General features: G+C 41.3%; 1 protein-coding gene across 13 annotated transcripts in view; it reads left to right on the forward strand.

Moving 5' to 3' along the window:
* nfia (nuclear factor I/A) overlaps nt 1-18,390 on the forward strand; it is a 303,922-nt gene that overhangs the window by 214,527 nt on the left and 71,005 nt on the right. For all 13 annotated transcript variants that reach the window (XM_088599111.1, XM_088599110.1, XM_088599114.1 and 10 more), the window contains one exon: nt 9,238-9,312. In XM_088599111.1, coding sequence (XP_088455237.1) covers nt 9,238-9,312 — 75 coding nt within the window. The remainder of the gene's footprint in view (nt 1-9,237; nt 9,313-18,390) is intronic.

Raw genomic sequence — 18,390 nt, forward strand, 5'->3', positions numbered from 1 at the left:
TTGGTGATCATTACACCTCCAAGTCATTGTGGATAAGTCTCTACCAACTTTTCAAACTGAGACGCTGCTTTTTTCACACATTCTTCCTTGCAAACTTGCTCAAGCTCAGTCAGGATCCTGGAGGGATTCTATTTTTGCATCACGCTATGCAGGGATGTGTTTTCTTGAAGAATAAAAGTAAAATTGAAGAATAAGTATATCGATTTTGAATATCGATTTAATGTTTTCGGCATCATTTTAATTAATTGATTGACTGCTTTTTTCTCTTTAGCTTTCGTGTCCGTCCGGTCATTGAGTCACCAGCATTGCCCAGCCAGCCAAAAAATGCTCATCAATTCCTGGCGATTCCTGCTCCACAGCACCTTGTTAGTCAGTGAAATGACCCAGGCTGTTATCTACTCTCCCCTTACAGTATGTAGGTGTTTCCCTGATGTGACAGATTGTTTTGATGGTTCTCTTTCTTCTAGAGACTTGAGGGTTTATGGGACTTGTAGTTCTTTTTCGTTTAGGTTGGTTCTCCAGACCTCCCCAGGATGTTACAGTATACAGTGTCCTCCAAACGTATTGGGTCAGCCAAGTTAAAAAAAAAATGCATTTGTGATCGGGGGATTAATATGAATGATGTGTGCAGCATGTTTTATTGTTGGATATTACAAGCATACATTTGATGCATGTTCATATTAGAATGAAAGCATAATTTTTTCAACCCTGGAATTTCATCTGTTCAGAACTGTTGGGACACTTTCACTTTAAGTTAATTACTTGTTGTGCTTCAGAATGTGCTTGGAAGAACTGTACGAGATGAGCCAGAGTAGGTTTGGAACAAAGTTCTATGGACAAATGAGACTGAGATCACCCTTTTTGAAAGTGATGGAAAGGTTAAATTGTGGAGAAAGATAACAAGTGCAGATGCTCTAAAGCACAGCAGCTGGTATGGAGGTAATGCCTTGACCTGCACATGCATGGCCACCTCTGGAACTGGCTCATTCATCTTTATTGATTAGGTAGCTAATGAAGGTAGAAGCAGCAGAATGAATTCTGAAGTTTACAGAAACATTTTGTCTGCTTATGTGGAAGAAAGTGCTTTCAGACTAATTGGGCAGAGCTTCACCATGGATCATGACAATGACCCAAAACATACAGCCAATGTAACCAAGTAGTTCATCAGGAGAAGTCAGAGAAAAGTCCTACAGTAGCCAAATCAAGTTTCAGATTTCTATCGAATTGAGGATATGCTGTGTGTCCTCAAGAACAAGAAAAAAAATAAAGTCAGAACACCCCAAGAACAGGCAAGAACTCAAAGTGTTTACAGCAAAGGCTCTCAAATGATTACACAAAAGGTTTCTTGGGATTACTAGGCACAGAACACATGTAGTTATTGCCTCAAAGGGATATGCATCCAAATACTGACTTTTACCACTCTGAAATGTACTCAAACCATTACTTGTTCTCTCTTGAAATCACTGATTGCAACACAAAGTAGATTTTTATCTAATATGATCAAAAATAATGTATGCATGCAATACCCAAAACTAAAATGTATGTATTTTACTGTATTTATTTCATTGACATTAATCGTGCGATCACAACTACAAGTTTCTTAACTGTGGAGCACAAATAAATGTTTTGGTTTGGCTGTCCTGATTGCAAAGTCAGAACTGTGGAGGGCACTGTCTATTTGTTCCAGCTGATTAAGATATCCGTGAGTCCCATAAGAAAAGAGGCACTGGAAATGTACAGTAAGTACAGGTGCTGCAATGCAGTGAAAATGAATTCAGGCCAATTTGCTTCTGACACAATTTATTCCCATCACTGGGTGAGATTAGCTGTTGTCTTCTCCTCCTTTTGTTCATCTTTCTCCTTTTTCTTCTGTTGTTGTCATTATAATCATTTCTGTGGGTATTCCAGGAACTGCTCATGTGCCCAATTGCTGGAAACCAGTTATTGCCTTTTGGAAACTTGAGCACACAGGCATTCATTGAACAAAGTTTAAACATGTACTGCAGATACGATAAGCTTTGTAATTTAGGACATGTTTTAGATTTAAATGGAAGTGGCTTTGCAGTACTCTGAACTCTGCCACAGTTCTTTTTTTTCTGAAGGCTGAGTTACATTTGAAAATAACGAAAACCTTCAATGGCTCGGTTATGATTTTTTAGTGGCAGGGGCAGCTAAATGTTAAGCTACTGTTCTTTGGTGCAGCTATGCAAATGTCGTTTGTGAGAATCCCTATACACTTCTTTACATGTCATTTTAATAATTTTTTAAAATTATAATTACTGGTAATTTGTGTTATACCCACTGGATTTGTAATAGCCACATCCTGGTATGCAGCTACAATATGAACCATGCCACCGCACACAGGGGAGAATGAGGTAATGTAGGCAAACTCCTCTAAGCCACCTATTGCCACGCCTTTACAGCCCCATACCGGAGGTTCAACAACAACAAGAGGAGAGCACCCAGGAGGCTGCAGGGGGCGCTGTGTCACTAGGAGCATTCCTAACTAATCCCACCCTACTTTCGGCGGTACTCAGCCAATTGTGCACGGCCGCTTGGGAAGTCCTGACCACAGTCAGCTAGTGACATATCCCAAGTTCAAGCCCATGACCATAGAGCTCTTTCTGTCTGTTCCCGAGTGAGAATCTCTGCCTTTTTCCTTTCTTTGTCACCCGCCTCAGACTTTGTTAAAGTCTCAGATTGTGTGAAACTCAAGCCCATCCCTCTAGTCAGTGTACTGAGCACAGCTGCAGGCCATTATTTTTGTTGAGCTATGGAAAGCCCTTTGGAAGTTCTGAGAATTGCACCTACTGGAGCCAGAGTGTATATCTCCAAAGACTGGGTAGCAATGCGTACAGGATTCCATTGCATCAACTCATTTCCCAGTAATTGTGCTTTTGAGGTCTGCAGTGTTATTGTTGTGTCAGAGTATCAATATTCAGCAGAGTGGAAACTTTGACTTTACTCAGGGTATGTATATGGGCTCCTGCTAGAGGTAGGGAAGGAGGTCTGCTTTCAGTCCTTGATTTTAGCTGATGTAAGCTTTTTTGCTTGTAATGAGGCATAGATATTATCCATTCCATGCTGTGGTATTTTATTTATTATTCCTACATGCTATACTGTATACCTCTCCTGATTTAGACACAGTTGCAGTTACAGTTGTTTCTGTTGTTGGCTTTATGGCTTATTCTCAGACTGACTGTAGAATGCAGTTTAATAGCACATCATTATTTCCCATCTAAATATATTTTGTTGTTTTCCTTTCACATTTCTGCGTGAAATATGAGAGTGGGGCTTCCCAACATTTCAGAAACTTTGCTCTAAAATTCATTTCAGCATACTTTGTCTTGGGATAAAATGAAAATCAAATTTCAGTTTCCTCTGTCTGCCCTTGTGAATCACAGCCTCCTTCTCCCCAGTATTAGGACCCTGGGAAACATATGAAGCAAAAAAAAAAAAGAATTATGATCAAGATGATGGTATCCAAAACATCCCATAAGTGAAGCCTTTTAAGAACATCACTAATAACTAGATAAAAAAGTTTCAATGTTCAGCTGCCAACTTCTGCTAATCATCTATTTCTATCTGTATATTGGAGCTTGACCTTGGTCAGGTGCTGTCCAATCAATATGGCCCATAATTGGGGGATGTCTGGCATCACAGACAGAGTGTACTCAGTAGGAAACATTAACTTGTAAAAGTCATCTGTGTTATATATTATATCAGCGTTAAAATCCACAAGCATTAATGAGAACATTGCTGCTGCAGACATTTTATTAGCCTCTCCTTTTTTCTTCCTCTGTCATATCATCCCAAGACTATTTTTCCTGCTCATAGCCATCACACTCTGGACTCCACTGAGCGTCACCTTGACAAGGCTCTGAAGAGCTGACATGATCCCCAAATCACTTTGCTTCATATATCTGTTTATGGAGTCAGTGCCCCTTCCAAAAGCTTTTAAGTGTTTAATAAGTAAGGCTGAGAATTATGGGTGGCACAGTGCTGCAGTGGTTACCATTGCTGCTTTGTAGCGCAGGGATCCTGGACTCACTTCTGAGCCTGAGGTGCTGTCTGTGTGGAGTTTGTATGTTCCTCCTGTGTTCACATGGGTTTTCACCATGAGCTCCGCTTTTCTCCCACAGTCCAGAGACATGCTGGTGGTTAATTGGAAAAGTGGTCCTGGTACAAGTGTGTTCATGTTTGTGTGTTCCCTGTGATGAACTGGCATGCCGTCCAGGCTGTATCCCGCCTTGCGCCCACTGCTTGCTGGGAAAGGCTCCGGCTCTTACGCGACCATAAATTGGAAATAGCGATTTAAAAATTGGATGGATGGAACTGAGGATCATGATAGAAAATAAATACATATAATTGCCCTCCTGTTGTGATCTTTTGATCATTCTTTTCAGAAGCTAAATTTAATTGATACATTTCTGAAGTTAATTTATAATAGGAAGCAGAGCACAAATGATTAGCAAGAAACAAGACTTCATGGCTACTTTGGAGTGGTTCATTTTGTTTGTCTATGCTCCTAAGAATTAAAAAAGGGAAAGTATTTTTAAGAAATAGATATTCACTCTCTAGAGTGTATAACCCTTTCTCTAGAAACGTTGTCAAGTACTTGATTAAAACATAAAACTTAGAGAAAGGGGTCACAGCCAGTAATATATCATTTAAATAAGCCCTATTACACTGCATAACAATAATATAATTGAGTTGTGAATAGCATTGTCAAAGATATATAGTTCTGTCTGTGATTTCGATCTTTTATGTTTTATAGCCAAAAACCTAAGAAACTTGGGTAATTTATGTTTCACCTCAACTGTTGAGTTCAGTTGACAGCTTTGGTAGTGGGAGATTAATTGAAGAAATGCTGTTCAGATTTCTTGAAATTAATATTTAGTATGATGTAGGGACCAAAAATGGAATGGGACAGTGGTGAACCAGATAAATAGCCTGAGAGTGTTTAAAAGTTTCACCAAGAAAGGTTCCATAGATGGCTGATATGTCAGCAGCACGTTAAGTCAGCTACATTGCGTAAATCTGTCCCAGCTGCATCAAAGCAGCCCTGTACAGTAATTGTTATTGTTGAAATGTTTACACAGAATGTCATTTTTCTTTCTCTCCCTCTCTGCTTTCCTTGAAAAACAAATAAAATCAGGGCAAAGAGATAGCATTTCCAAGAAATGCCATGACGCTGAAGAATGTAATATTTGGAGAGTTGAATTTTTTTGAAAGTGATAGCGACGTGTGACGCGAGCTGTTTCTGAAAGTTGATACTGTCGGGCAGACCTAAGTTTCATGGCTTTGGCCAACGCTATCCAGATGCCTTTCATATACAGTGCAGAAAACGCTTGCAAAGACCGTGCGTCTCTTCATTCACTAGCATTTGGTACATTCGAGCCTGTCTGTAAATCTGGCACAGCTACCATTACCACAATCTGACCAGCGTGCCTTGCCCTCTCAGAATAATGGCCACCAATTTGTGGTGAAAATGTCTGCTAACTAACATGGGAGTCTTCAGTTTTTCAAAGTAGGATTTTAAATCTGTGTATCAGACTGTGCTTTGTGTAAAACATACAAACGTTTGGCAATACAAAGGTTTTCAATTTTTCATTTCAGAAATAGTTACAAGTTAAAATATTATAACATATCATTTAGCGTGTGAGTATGGATTATACGTGAAAGTCCCAGGGCATTCTCTGCTTAACTAGAGACTTCAAATTTAGTCTAATTTGATGTCCAGTTGCACTCCTTTGGGTATTTTCATCCTTAAAAAAGACTAGAGCCCTAGCTAACCATGAGAACAACCACAATGCTACACCGCATGGAAGCCTCTATCACATTAAACAAATTATCTGCTGAGTGTTTTGACTGCCTATGTAGTTGAAGACATACCTGGAAGGCTTTGCAGATTATACAAACACTACTTTATTTATTTATTTTTGTGGAGGTCCTGATCTCTCGCCGTTCCCTGGTATGGCTCGGGCCACAATGCAGCTGTAATGTGAGGACACTTTCTAAAGTTCCAAGCTTCTGTCAGTCTCCACGGAACAGTCGATCTCAGTGCCTTCCGGTGCCCGGCAGAAAAAAAGCACTGCAGCTCTAGACAGAAAAGGCTATGTTTGGATACTTATTAGTTCCCATCCCCTGCTCTGAAGCAGATTGAGTGCATCTCCAGCATCCCTGGGAATGGGTTACCTGCGGGACCCCCTCGAGAGACAGTTTAGCTATTTGGATTTCTTGTGAGGACTGGCGCTGGGGGACTGCCATCCCAGATGTTCTGTGGCACACAGACAGCCCACTCTGGCATATTTACCCAGCTGTGTCTCATCCAGCCTCCACCCCTGTACTCCCCAGAGACAGCACCCCTCTCAGTCCTGCGATCGGGAGAGTCTGGGTCCAGACCTGTCCCTTTCACCCAAATAGCATATTTATAGAAGCTACTGAACTGCAACAGCAGACAAGAGGATCTTGCATCTTAAAAGTTGATCTCTGTGAGTTCTACATTTCCTTTAGATCTTGAAGTTGTTTTTAGAATTTGAAAGTGGTCATTGCCATTTCTCAATTTTTCTTGATCATTTTGAACTTGGGGTCCCCGTGATCGATAAAACCCTTTGGCTCCTCTTTGAAAAGAGGGGAGAGGAAACACTTTTGGTTTTGGCTCTCTGCTGGCTTGTATCTGTCAGTGCAGCCGAGGTGTGCTTGAGAATTCATCGCGTGCGTCTCTGAGAAGAGACCTCTGAGATCAGATTACACCTTTCGGCCTGGCTTCCCCTGTTGTGATTGCTGAACTCGTTTTCAGAAGGCCCCGGAAAACCAGGGGTTTGATTAACAAAGGTTTTCTCTGTCCTCTGTCAGCAGAACACACTCCAGGGCTCAGCTCCCAGAAAAAAAGCTACAAGAATTTAAACAATGGGGCAGACAGAAAAAAAAAAGAAAGGGCTTAAAAAAACAGGCACGAAGGGTTAACAGAATTCTCATTATCACAGTCTATTAAGCCGAGACCAGGAAACAATTTCTAATCAACACTGGGACCTGGGCTGGGATTCGCCAGGCTTTTGTCTGCGGCCTCAGATCACTGCGCTGCTTTCACACGCGCTCCTTTCCAGCTGTTGTCCTTGAAATCCCACATAATCTCCCAGGGTCAAAGGGCAGTCAGCCATGACGATGGCAGTTAAAAGGTTATGCTGATTTCTCTCGTCCAACGCGAAGTGGAAATGGTCTCCCAACTGATAATCCCCATTAGCACCCTTTTCTTGTTTCTCCTCAGGGCTCTGGATTTTGTAGGTAAATAAGAAAATATAAAAACCTATGATCATTTTCCTGGTTTCTCACAGCACCTACAAAAATACCTCAATCTAAGCCATTTATTACAGTGATATATCACTGCAAAACAATTTCGAAGGAACATGGGATGCTTCCAAAACTATTTATAAAATATTTCCTTTGCTGAACGATGTTTGTTGTTTTTGTCACACTCCGTGTTTTTTGGAGTGTCACGTCCTCTATTTAAAGTAGTCCTTTCCTTCTATCTTAGCTTCTTTTCTTAATTTTTCATTCTCGTATGGTTTCTAGAGGGAAGACGCTACTTTAGTTTAACAGCAGGTTGATTAATGAAAGAAAATAGTAATAGCCATAAAGTCTGAAAATAGCCTGGGACGATGTTCTTTCTGTATTAGATCAGATAGTAGAAAAGAAATGAGAAATCTGCTTGTCTCCAAATGATTTATGATTTAGGAGACATCAATAAAAATATCTAAACAGTCTTTTGAAAACTCTCTTTTGAAAAGGATATTGCAATGACCCTAAGGGAAAGCTTTGTATAGTACAAAAAGCTCTCATCCACTTAAAGACCTTGACTCCATAACTTGGTTTTAAAATCTTCCCTACGCATTGAAATCAAGATATACTTGTTCGACTTTTAGGCTCAGTGTTGCAACATTAATATCATAGGTTTATACTGAAGCTCATCAGGACACTATTGCAGCAAATGTTGGGCGAACCTGTTGTCTTCTCCATTGCTGACAGGGTCTATGGTCCAGAACACAAAGAGTATGTTCTGGGAAAGATTGTATAACAGATTGTGTCCACATTTTCCACTCATATTTATGGTGCTCATCCACATCAGGGTGTAAAAACCCAACTGTGCAGCCAGTCAAACTTGGGAATATTAAGTCTCCATTATCCTTAATTTTTTTGCTGCTGTCCTTGGTAATGTTCTCTGTCAACCAGGCAGTTTATAGGAAAAACCTAAACTAAAAGGAAGTGGGAGTTTCAGTGGCAGTAGTCGAGTGTCCACTAGCCTTGGAGTATCTTCAGTCAGATCCATATCATTGCCTTTTTGTCTTCCCATCATATCCCTGGAATGATAAACCAGCTCTTTTCTTTTTCCTTGTTGTTCAAGAAAATGGAAACAGTGTAGCCCTGCTTATTTTCACTTACGTAGGCCATTTAGAGATCAATGGTTTCCAGTTTACTGATGACACAGAAGTAAATGATGTCTGGGGTGGGACTTGTGGAATGCTTCTTGGTTAGCAGCCTCAGTATTGTGTTTTTTTTTCACTGCTTAAAAACTGAAACTTCTGCTCTTAATGAAGATGTTCTGCTTTAGAAAAGTACTGTAGTGGAATCTTGTGTGATTAGCAATTACTTTGCACTGCATGTTCTGTTATTATAATAATAATAATAATAATAATAATAATAATAATAATAATAATAATAAAAAACTTTATATAGCGCCTTTAAAGGTGGCTTCTCAAAGCGCTTTACAGGATGACAATAACAATAAATAAGAAGATTTCACAAGATAAGACACAATTACAATTACAGCAATACAACAATAACAATCGAGGAGACCGTGGAAGGTGGTACTAAGAAGAGCAGAGGGGTGAAGAATGGAACCAGTTAAGAAAAGGCTTTCTGAAGAAGAAGGTTTTGAGTCTGGATTTGAAGGAGTTTAGAGCAGGTGACTCTCTGATATCCTTGGGCAAAGAGTTCCAGAGCTTGGGGGCATAGCTGGAGAAGGCCCTGTTGCCCACACAATGTAGACGGGCTTGGGGGACAGTAAGGAGGGCAGAATTTGAAGAGCGGAGGTTGCGAGGTGGGGAGTAGTTTGTAGTTTGCGTAACTCATAAAGAATGGGAAGCTGAGGTTCTACAAATTTCTACAGATTTCGTGTGTGTGGGGGGCTAGGAGTTTGAAGCTGACACTCTGCCTTCTCTCTCCTCTCCTTCGCAGGACACTTGGGCTTCCAGGACAGTTTCGTCACATCAGGTGTCTTCAGCGTCACTGAGCTCGTTCGAGTGTCACAAAGTAAGTAAGGCTTCATTCTGCCACGTTTTAAGAAGCACCCACTGGGGCATGGTTATCTGCATTGCACAGGAATTAACAGGGGAGGGTGGTGGTGGGGGGGGGGGGTTTGCGTTCCATTTTATTTATTCGAATCCCTTATAAGTAGGTGCACAAGCCGGAACACTACATGACCCAATAAATCTATCTGACCCTCAGCAGCCAAGCCCTTTTGTGTCACTATGGACTGCAGCCTTGAAGGTCTTTAAGTCATTTGTGGGTAAATACTTTTATATTAATAAAATCAGCAGAATGTGCACCGTTCACATGAACACCATCAGCTAAGTCAAAGATCAGAGAAGGATTCTGTAGATTATATAACCCTTTGCCTCCAGGATGTACTCTGAATGTAACATTAATATGCACATTAGTAATACATGGAGTAGAACAGTGATACTACTGAGGGATATAATTGATGTGATTCATTTAAAAGGGAACGTACTGCTTTTAAATAGCCCATTTCGATATTATCCAGATATTAGGTTTGCAGGTTATACTAAAAAAAGAGTTAAACAATAAGGTCTCTCTTACAACTAATGCAACTCATAGGTGTGTGAATCTCTGATTTCCCACAAACTCCATATGAGTTTGAACCCTAAAGCTAATTTCACCTTCCTCACAAACCACAGATACACATGCACGTTCTGTGGCTCTCTCTGTAGCCGTGCCTGGGTGCAGAATCTAGGCACAAAGCATAGACTATGAAAGATCAGTAATCAGCAATGAGGTAATATTCAAAACACTTTTTGGGGTATTTAGAGCAAAACCAAGGAATATTGTCATAAAACAGTATGGTACGGTTGTTTGTTGAAACATATAATGGTCAATGGGAAAAGCAAATTAAACCTTGAGGTCATGAAAGAGTGCTCACGGGCACTTAGGTTAGTTTACAGTGCTTCCATTGTTGAGTTGAGATGCTTTCTTAGTTTTAGGTAAATTTGTCTGTCCTGTAGCATTCTTGTCCAAAGGGGCAGCTTTGAGTGTATTCAACTTGACAGGCATCCTATTTCAGTTTCCTTCATGTCTACTCATTGCATTTTAATATGATGTGTATCATTTGAGTGTAATTCTAGTGCAGAATGTGGATCCTTTTCCTTTTGGGAGTTCTATTGTAGAACCAACATTACGTTTCCTATTATATTTTGTAATGAGACCCTACTTCCAACAGCTTAATGTAATTTTCCTTCAGATAACTCAAAGGTTTCCAGTTCTTAAAGTGCTAAAGTGGGCTCACACCATGAAGAAAATGCCACCACACTTGACAATACGTCCTCATTTGTTCAGTAGTATTGTGGTGCAAGTTGTTAAAGTTCTGGACTTATACTGTAACTGGAAGTTTGCAGGTTCAAATCCTTGCTAAGACTCTGTAGTTATACCACAAAGTACATATGCTGAATTATTCCACTAAAATACCCAGATACGAAAGCTGGATCAAATTTAAGTTGTTCTGTATAAAAGTGTAATTTGTAATTGCTTTAGAAATGAGATATACAATATGGTAAAAGGTTTACATACTGTTGTCAGTCAATGGACATTGTTACCAATTAAGCTGCTCTTCCAGTTTTCTACAATATACCTGTCATATCAAAGCTTTATTTTCCTTCTGTGGTCCTTAAGCAAACTGCTACGAGCTGTGCTCACCTACATTTTTAAAATTGAAAATATTTTGAGTCCCTCACTCTCGTGTCTTTCGTGTCCAGAAAACAGAACACTGTACTGTACAGTATGTGATACTCTACATTACTGGATGTCTGCTTATGTTATTCTATCTGATTGTAGGAAGGGATGCGCTGTGTTTCAGTTCATCCCATAATGAAAGTGTTATAGAAGGAATCAGGTGACAGGATTGCTTGAATTGACAGATGCTTACAAACTTGCCTGTGCGCTCTTGGGGAAAAAAATCAGGGAACAAGCCTGATGCAGTCTATATGTAGAGAATAGTTTCTTTCTGAAAAGGCTTTAAGCAACAGTACCTTCTCTGACTTACTTTGGATTGCTTTTCTTCCTAATATTGTTCAACAAAAAATAGGAAAAGTGTTCTTGTGTTGTGCAAATCAAGGACTACACCAAAACTCAGAAAAGGCCAGGCTTAGACATTGCATAATATTGTCAGAACTTAAATATAGTTTTTGTGTGTTGGACAACCAAAGCTGCTCTCTAGATATATTTAGACTGACCCAGCTGGGAATGCCAACATCATCTCCTTGAAACTAGACAGTACTGGTTCAGGTCCCAGACTTAATAGTGTGTTACAGCCACTGACACATTTAACCAGTGTTTTAACATTCTGCACATACAGCATCATTTAACTGAATCAGATTTTATACAGCTATAAATACCATGTGCACAGTATACTATACACTGTATACAGTATATGTCAAACAGTGAGATGTTGCACTCAGAACATTCAAGGATTTAATTTAAACATTTTGGGAACATAATTTGGTCTGATTATTTTTTTTAACTGATGCAAAATCTGATTTATTATCATACATATGAAGGTGGGTTTGCTGAGACATCCCTGACATTTTAGCCTGTAGTGTGATCAGGAGCAGCAGTCTGTGTCAAACACAATTTAAATGCCCAACAATCCATTGCACTTTTAATTACAGCTGAGCAAGCACTGCCCTTTTTCCCTGCTAGATGTTTGTGTATTTTCAGTTGCACTGTGTTGCTCAAGTCTGTTAGCAGAGCGCATCTGTTTCTGTTTGCAAAATAAACACCACTGAAAATTGTGTTTACTCTTCTGCAGTTTTGTGGCTTAATGCTTGATAATATTAGTTACAGTTGTTTATTCACAGTGTATTGAGGGATAATTAGTAGTTGAGTAACTAACTTTTAAGAAAACGTTCCATCTGTAGAAAAATGTCCACATGTCGTTTAGCTCTGCGTTTGTGATTAGTCCGCAAGCGCTAATATTTAAAACTTGGCATGGGTCAAGGGTTGTTCATCGGAGATGGCTAAGAGGGGTGTTATCTTAAAAGCATTTTCTTAGGAGAAGAACACTGGTGAAAATTGGGCATGGCCATAAACACATTCTGAATAGGTCTTGAAGTTTCCTCGGGCATTTCCCATGGATTTGTTTGGTCACTAACTTTTGGGTTCTTTGAAGAAACATCCAAAAAGAGTTTTCGACCATAAAGACGGTATTTCTCTGGGATAAGGGCAGTTTGAGTTTCCCGACGTGACACCGTCTGACAGTGATGCTGTTGCAGCCTGGGTGCTGGGGCAGATGAAGAGGGGGGTGGGGGGTTGAGTTTACTGTAGGTTTGGCTCTCGTTCTGCTGTAGTTAAAGGCTGCTGGGGGACGAGGAAGCAGGAGTGGCGCTTCACTTGACCTTTAAAAACTGCAGACATCCACCGCGGAGACTGACAGACCGCAGCCAGATCCATAACAGCCTGTCAATATCCGCTAACAATAGCGAATTCAAACTGCCTGTCAGCACTCACAGGCCCCTGATCAAAGGTGCATTGATCATGTTCTGGTGCGACCTAATCCAGGTCTGCCAGGGACTGAGCAGCAGCACCCACAGCAAGAGAGCGAGATGTATTTGTGTGTGTGTGTGGCGGGGGGTGGGGGGTCCAGCGAGCACACAAAGGCAGCATCTGGAAGGGGAAGTGTCTGAGCACTGGGGGGTGCTGTGGCTGCTGGGTGACTGTGGGAGAGTGAGCAGGGAGGAGAGGTGCAAGAGGGGGCTCAGGGACGGACTGGGGGGGAGGGGGGAGGAGATGTGTTATTAGCACGATTAGCACAGCCAGTGCCCCCATGGCCGCCTGCATCAGAGGCCTATGATCGTAACAAGATTAAGGAATATGCATAATTGATCCAGTTTTCTGAAAGGCGAGCGGCTTTTATCCTAACATCTGTGACATGGGGGAAGAAAAAGAAAAGCTGGGTGGCATATGCCGGATGGAGCACTGAAATTGAAAGTCTCTTTTTCAATTTTTTTCATCCTGGCCGGCCCAGTGAGTGGCAGTGCACGCAGGGGTGCGAGGGGGGAATGCGGGGGAGGCGCGTTTGTTTGGATAGAAGTGGTTGCCTTACCCTTTCCGAAGGTGCAGCGCGGCTGACTTGGATACCTGCAGGATCTGGGGGTGTGCAAGAAAGTGGGGGGGGACCTTCCCAGTTTCTTTTGTTGACGCAGGTTCCTTGCTGGGAACTTCTTTCAGCCCAAAACATAATTCAAAGCTGTGCCTGTGTGCTCATATGTGTGTCGTAAATTGTACTTTAGCTGACATCCAAGAAGGTTTTGTTATTTCTGTGGGGCGCATGTGCTTTGTCTTGATGTCTTGATTTCAGGTAATTTGCGCTGCTTTTAAAGTGTTAATTGACTTTTGTATTTATTGCTTCATTAGCCCCTCCCTGCATTGTTAGTTGTGAAAAACTGGAAACGCTTGCAGTAGGGAGTTTGTTTTAACTGCTCATCTCTTTCCCTCTGGTTTTACTTTTTCTTTCTTAGCACAGGTCTTCTTCTCTAGGAATTCTAGTGAAATGTCTTCCATACAGGATCTGGGAGTTCAACTCCACTGGCAGTCAAATGTCACCGAATTTAAATTGTATCTTTTCCTCAGCTGTTTTTCCTTTCATACACGAATGAAACCACTGGTCTGCTCTTTGGCGATGCAGTTTCCCTGTTTGTTGTTTAGTACAATCCCGCCACTGCATCTCTGTAACTATCTACCATGAGCTTTGCTGTGTGCAACTTCAGGGAATTGCATAAGCATGCAAACATGTGTGAGTATCTGTGTGTGTGTGTGCCATTGTGTGACTTTATGATGTAATTAGGCGAATGAGCAGAAAGGCAGAGCCAGTGCAGTTTCCCCATGTGCGGCTGGAGACTAAAGGTCATGGTATTGAATGGACTGCAGACTCTGCTGCTCAGCTCTCACATTGACCTTGGCTTTGTGTGCCATTACACAATTCAGTGGCAGCCCAATCGAATCTGCTTCTGTCGATCAATATCCTATTAAAGCTGCACAAAAGTCTCCATAAAGTTAGCGGTTAGCTACGTTTGTAAATGGAACTCCACATAATTGGCCGGTCAATAGCGACGGGTAATTTCGGAGATTGGGTCCGCCCTTTCATTTCTCGGGCTCCTGCTCTGCAGAGGCAGCTGTGGGTCATTTGTCTGACATGCAGAGATTAGAAGATGCCCTACACTGTCAGCTCAAAACATTCCATGCACTTCCCCCTGTTTTGGAAATCTGTAAGCACACCTAATAAAGTATGCCATCTTCCCAGGGTTTGGAATGCTTATATGCCAGGCATAAATATGGTTATAGAGGAAGCTGACTGCTTTATTCTTTCTGTGTCTTACTGCTCCTCACTAGGCTGTGCCAAGATATGGAAAGGTGGCACAACAGGATGTATCAGGAATCTAAAAAACAGATTCATTTGAATTTTTGAACTCTTCCCTTAATCGACTCTTGATTTATGTCGGCCATCTTTCTTCCACCTCCAGATCTGAGATAGAACCTTGGCTTTCATCCTGTTGTTTCCTTTCTCCATTCGCACTTGTCTTTTGTCTCTCTTCCCTCTCCTTTTTGTCATCCTTTATCAGCCTTTGCTGTTTCTCATTCTGTTTTTTATTTAAAAAAAAACAAATTGTATCCGTTTCTAATCTGCCTCCCACTTCCCCAGAAGAAATAAAACGGAACAATCTCAGGATCTCAGTCTCACAAAGAACCGCACAAAGGTGGTAGTTTCACTCCTCTCTTATTACCTGCAATCCCTCCCAGAAGCTGTTTATAGAAAAGGGCTTTTATTTTAATTTTATTAAAGGTACTGTCAAAACTGGCAGAGGGTCCTCAGTCTGGGCTGGGGCACCAGGAATTGGCTCAGCCTGCAGTGCTGAAAACTCCACACTGGCACTGGAAATGTGAGACATGTGATGAAAAGGGAATAGAGGATAAATGATAAAGGAGGAGAATCAGAGCCCAGTGGAATCCTAGGCCTAGCCCAGACGCCACAAGCTTTTCCAGATTAGTTGCTGGGATAATTGTAAGACCTGTCCAGATTGCTGAATGTCATCATCGAAGTGTCATCGGTGTGCTATGTGCATTGAATGACTAATGATGGTCAAGATGAAAAAATTACTAAAAGGAATCATTTTAGAAAAATGTGATTCTTGATTTATGGTTTATCTCAGCTTTACCTCTAACACCATGCTGCTTTGTGGTTTTATGAAATTACTCACTTTTGTTGGAACTTTTGTCGGTCCTTGACAATGTGGGAGGTCGCAACCGTGAGTGAGGTTATGACCTGTGTCATGGGGTGTCGCAGCGATGATCGTATGAAGGTTGGCCAAAACTATGAAAATTGCCCCAAAAAGCACTGTTTGTGTATTTTGTTTTGCATATAATTGAAGTTTTTATGCTTCTACGTATAACAATGTATAAATGCTCTGGCCATGAGTAAGGGATCTTGCAGTTGGAATGAGTATCACTCACTGTAGACACTCTTCGACTGCTCTGACAGAGGGTAGAGTAAAGAGCCATTTTAGAATAACAACCCTGCCAAAACGTTCTCCTCCCCAAACCCTGGCAAGTCTGGACCCCTCTTAAGTTCACAGACAAGTTCAGAGGTTTTTCCAAGTTGTGATTTGGACTGGTTGAGTCTCAAGGTTAATTACTGTGGTGTAACCTAGGCAAGTATGGAAGGCCAAGAGTCCAACAGAATTCCTGCAGCAATGGCAGATCTGGAGGGTTGATTCAAATTACAAAGGAAAGTTCAAAGAAGTCAGACTCTCCTTCTGCAAACTGGAACCCCAAATCTAGAAAGATTTTAAAAAGATTGGAGTGTTTGGAGAAAGTTACTTCGGGTTGCATCTCTTCACTGGGTTCAGGATGCAGCTTGCTGAAGATGCTGGATCAATAAAGCTACCAGAAGCTAAACAGAAAAGATGGGTTGAATGACTTCCTTTTATTTGTAACCGTAGGTTTTTGTGTTCTGATCTGAACCCATTTGTTGCCGTGTTTGCAGTTTTATTTTTCATTTGATACCACTGCTTCAGGGCTTGCAGGATGTGCATTTCCTTTGCTTGTTTTAGGGCTGATCGTTTGGCTATGCCTTCTTCACTTTCAGTTGTACTCTTTCAGACTGAAGAAGTTCCTCAGGGGCCAGAGCTGATTGAGCAAAACACCATATTCTTGTCAGGGGCTGAGGTTTCAGGGCCTGTCAAATAGGGGCTTATAATATGAAAAAGGCTGGTTCTGTGGAGAGGATCATCCAGTTTTGAAGTTGGATGCAGCCTTTTGATGTCAATTTGCAAACTGGAATATGGACCAGTTTTCAAAGGAAGCCCTTGCAGCTTTCTGTGGCCCCTGGCCCTGATGAACTAGCTGGGAAGCACATCAGTTGAAAGTCAGCCCACTTACACCAGTCTATGATGTTGCTTGGAAATAAAAAACACACTCGTCTACATATGACTCTTGATCCCTCTCATATTGCTGTCCCTATGCTGTGTATGGACTAATACTTTGAGTCCCAGTGCTCTTGTTGAGCTGGCTGCCTGCGCAGTCACCCCAGCTTGATGTCCTTTGACTCAGACCTACGCTGGTCAGCCTGCATGGCTAATGTATAAGTTCGGCTTGCACAAGTACAACCTGCAGTCGCCGCAGAAAAACTCCTTTTGCAGCAAAGTGGTTAATAAGTAGATTGAAACATTCTGCTAATGCACTTTCGGTTTAGGAGCAAAAGGGAACAGAGTGAGAGAGAGAAAGATCAATGCAGTCTTGATAGCTACAAGCTTCATTTGGAATCCCCTAAGCAAAAGCACTTGATAAAGCCCTTAAGAGGTAGATGCTGCAGATTACCTTTATGATTGATTTCCATTCAAGTCAGACAGACTGCAGTGTGGTCATTTTTCTAGCCCATAACTGCCGGGCTCCCTGGCCGTCTCACAGCAGCAGGGCGTCTGAATTACAGCAGCCCCGTGTGCAGGTTAGCTCTCACACAAATTACTTAACACCCCACTTATTAGCCATGCAAATTCATCAGCTTTACAGCCCCTCGTAAATAACCCCCAGGACTCTCAGAAGAGGAGTCGGCAGGAAGGGGATGACTCAGAAATTATGGCTTTGGCAAGCTTGTGTCAAAGTTTTGATTTCCTGTCAGGTTTTGCGCCTGCCTCTCCGTCAACCATTTGGGCAAATTGTGTAGTAACGTCTTATACAATGTTAAAGAGGTATAGTACTTGGATCTCTCTTACAGGTGTGGGTGCTGGGCGGGAGTCTTATTAATTGCCTTATTAATTTGTATTCAGTACCAGCCTTCTACTTGATACATCTTCCTATCCGTATCAGAAATACGGAGTCAGTGGTTCAAATCATCCAAGACATCTGGAATCACAGCACAAAAGGCTGACCCATGTAACACGTTTTGCTAAGCTAAAGTAAAAAAAACTATAGGAAAACACAAAATGTTGCAGGATGACTTTCAAAGTGCTGGGCAAATTTAACACCAGCTTTTGGCATCTCAGCTCATTCTGATCTCTGTTGGCAGGTGGCAGAGATTTTTCTTGTCATATTTTATTGAGTAGCACTATCATTTCTAGCACTTATTTCTTATTTTCCTAATACTTCAAATTTTCTTTTATTTATTTATGCATACATAAAATATAATGAGACAGGGAACTTTGTACTGTACACATAGGTGTTTTTTTTCAAGTGAAAATGTAGAAAATGTTGGCTATATTGTTACAATCTTAAGGTGAAACTGGCACTAATGTTAAATAAGCCCCATTTTGTATTCCACAACTGTTCCTTTTTCTAGCAAACAATCATTTATTCTTCCTTTCCAGGTCTCAGAGTTGCTAGACTTTTGCTTTTATTGTTTACGATTTCTTCTCCTCTGGAGTCGAAAGCTTTGCACATCCCCTTGTTACTCCAGCAACAAACATTTCCACATAAACTTCAGTGTAGACAAGCAGTCCAGCCTTTTTGATCTGAGGGAACTCTAGGCTGTAGTGTTCTGTTGACTTTGCCACTCAGTGTTTGAAATTATTGTTAGAGGTGGGAAGTTATGGATGTACAGTAGTTCTG

This window comes from Lepisosteus platostomus, chromosome 11 (assembly GCF_059453375.1).
Source record: "Lepisosteus platostomus isolate fLepPlt1 chromosome 11, fLepPlt1.hap1, whole genome shotgun sequence".
NCBI classification, from domain to species: domain Eukaryota; kingdom Metazoa; phylum Chordata; class Actinopteri; order Semionotiformes; family Lepisosteidae; genus Lepisosteus; species Lepisosteus platostomus.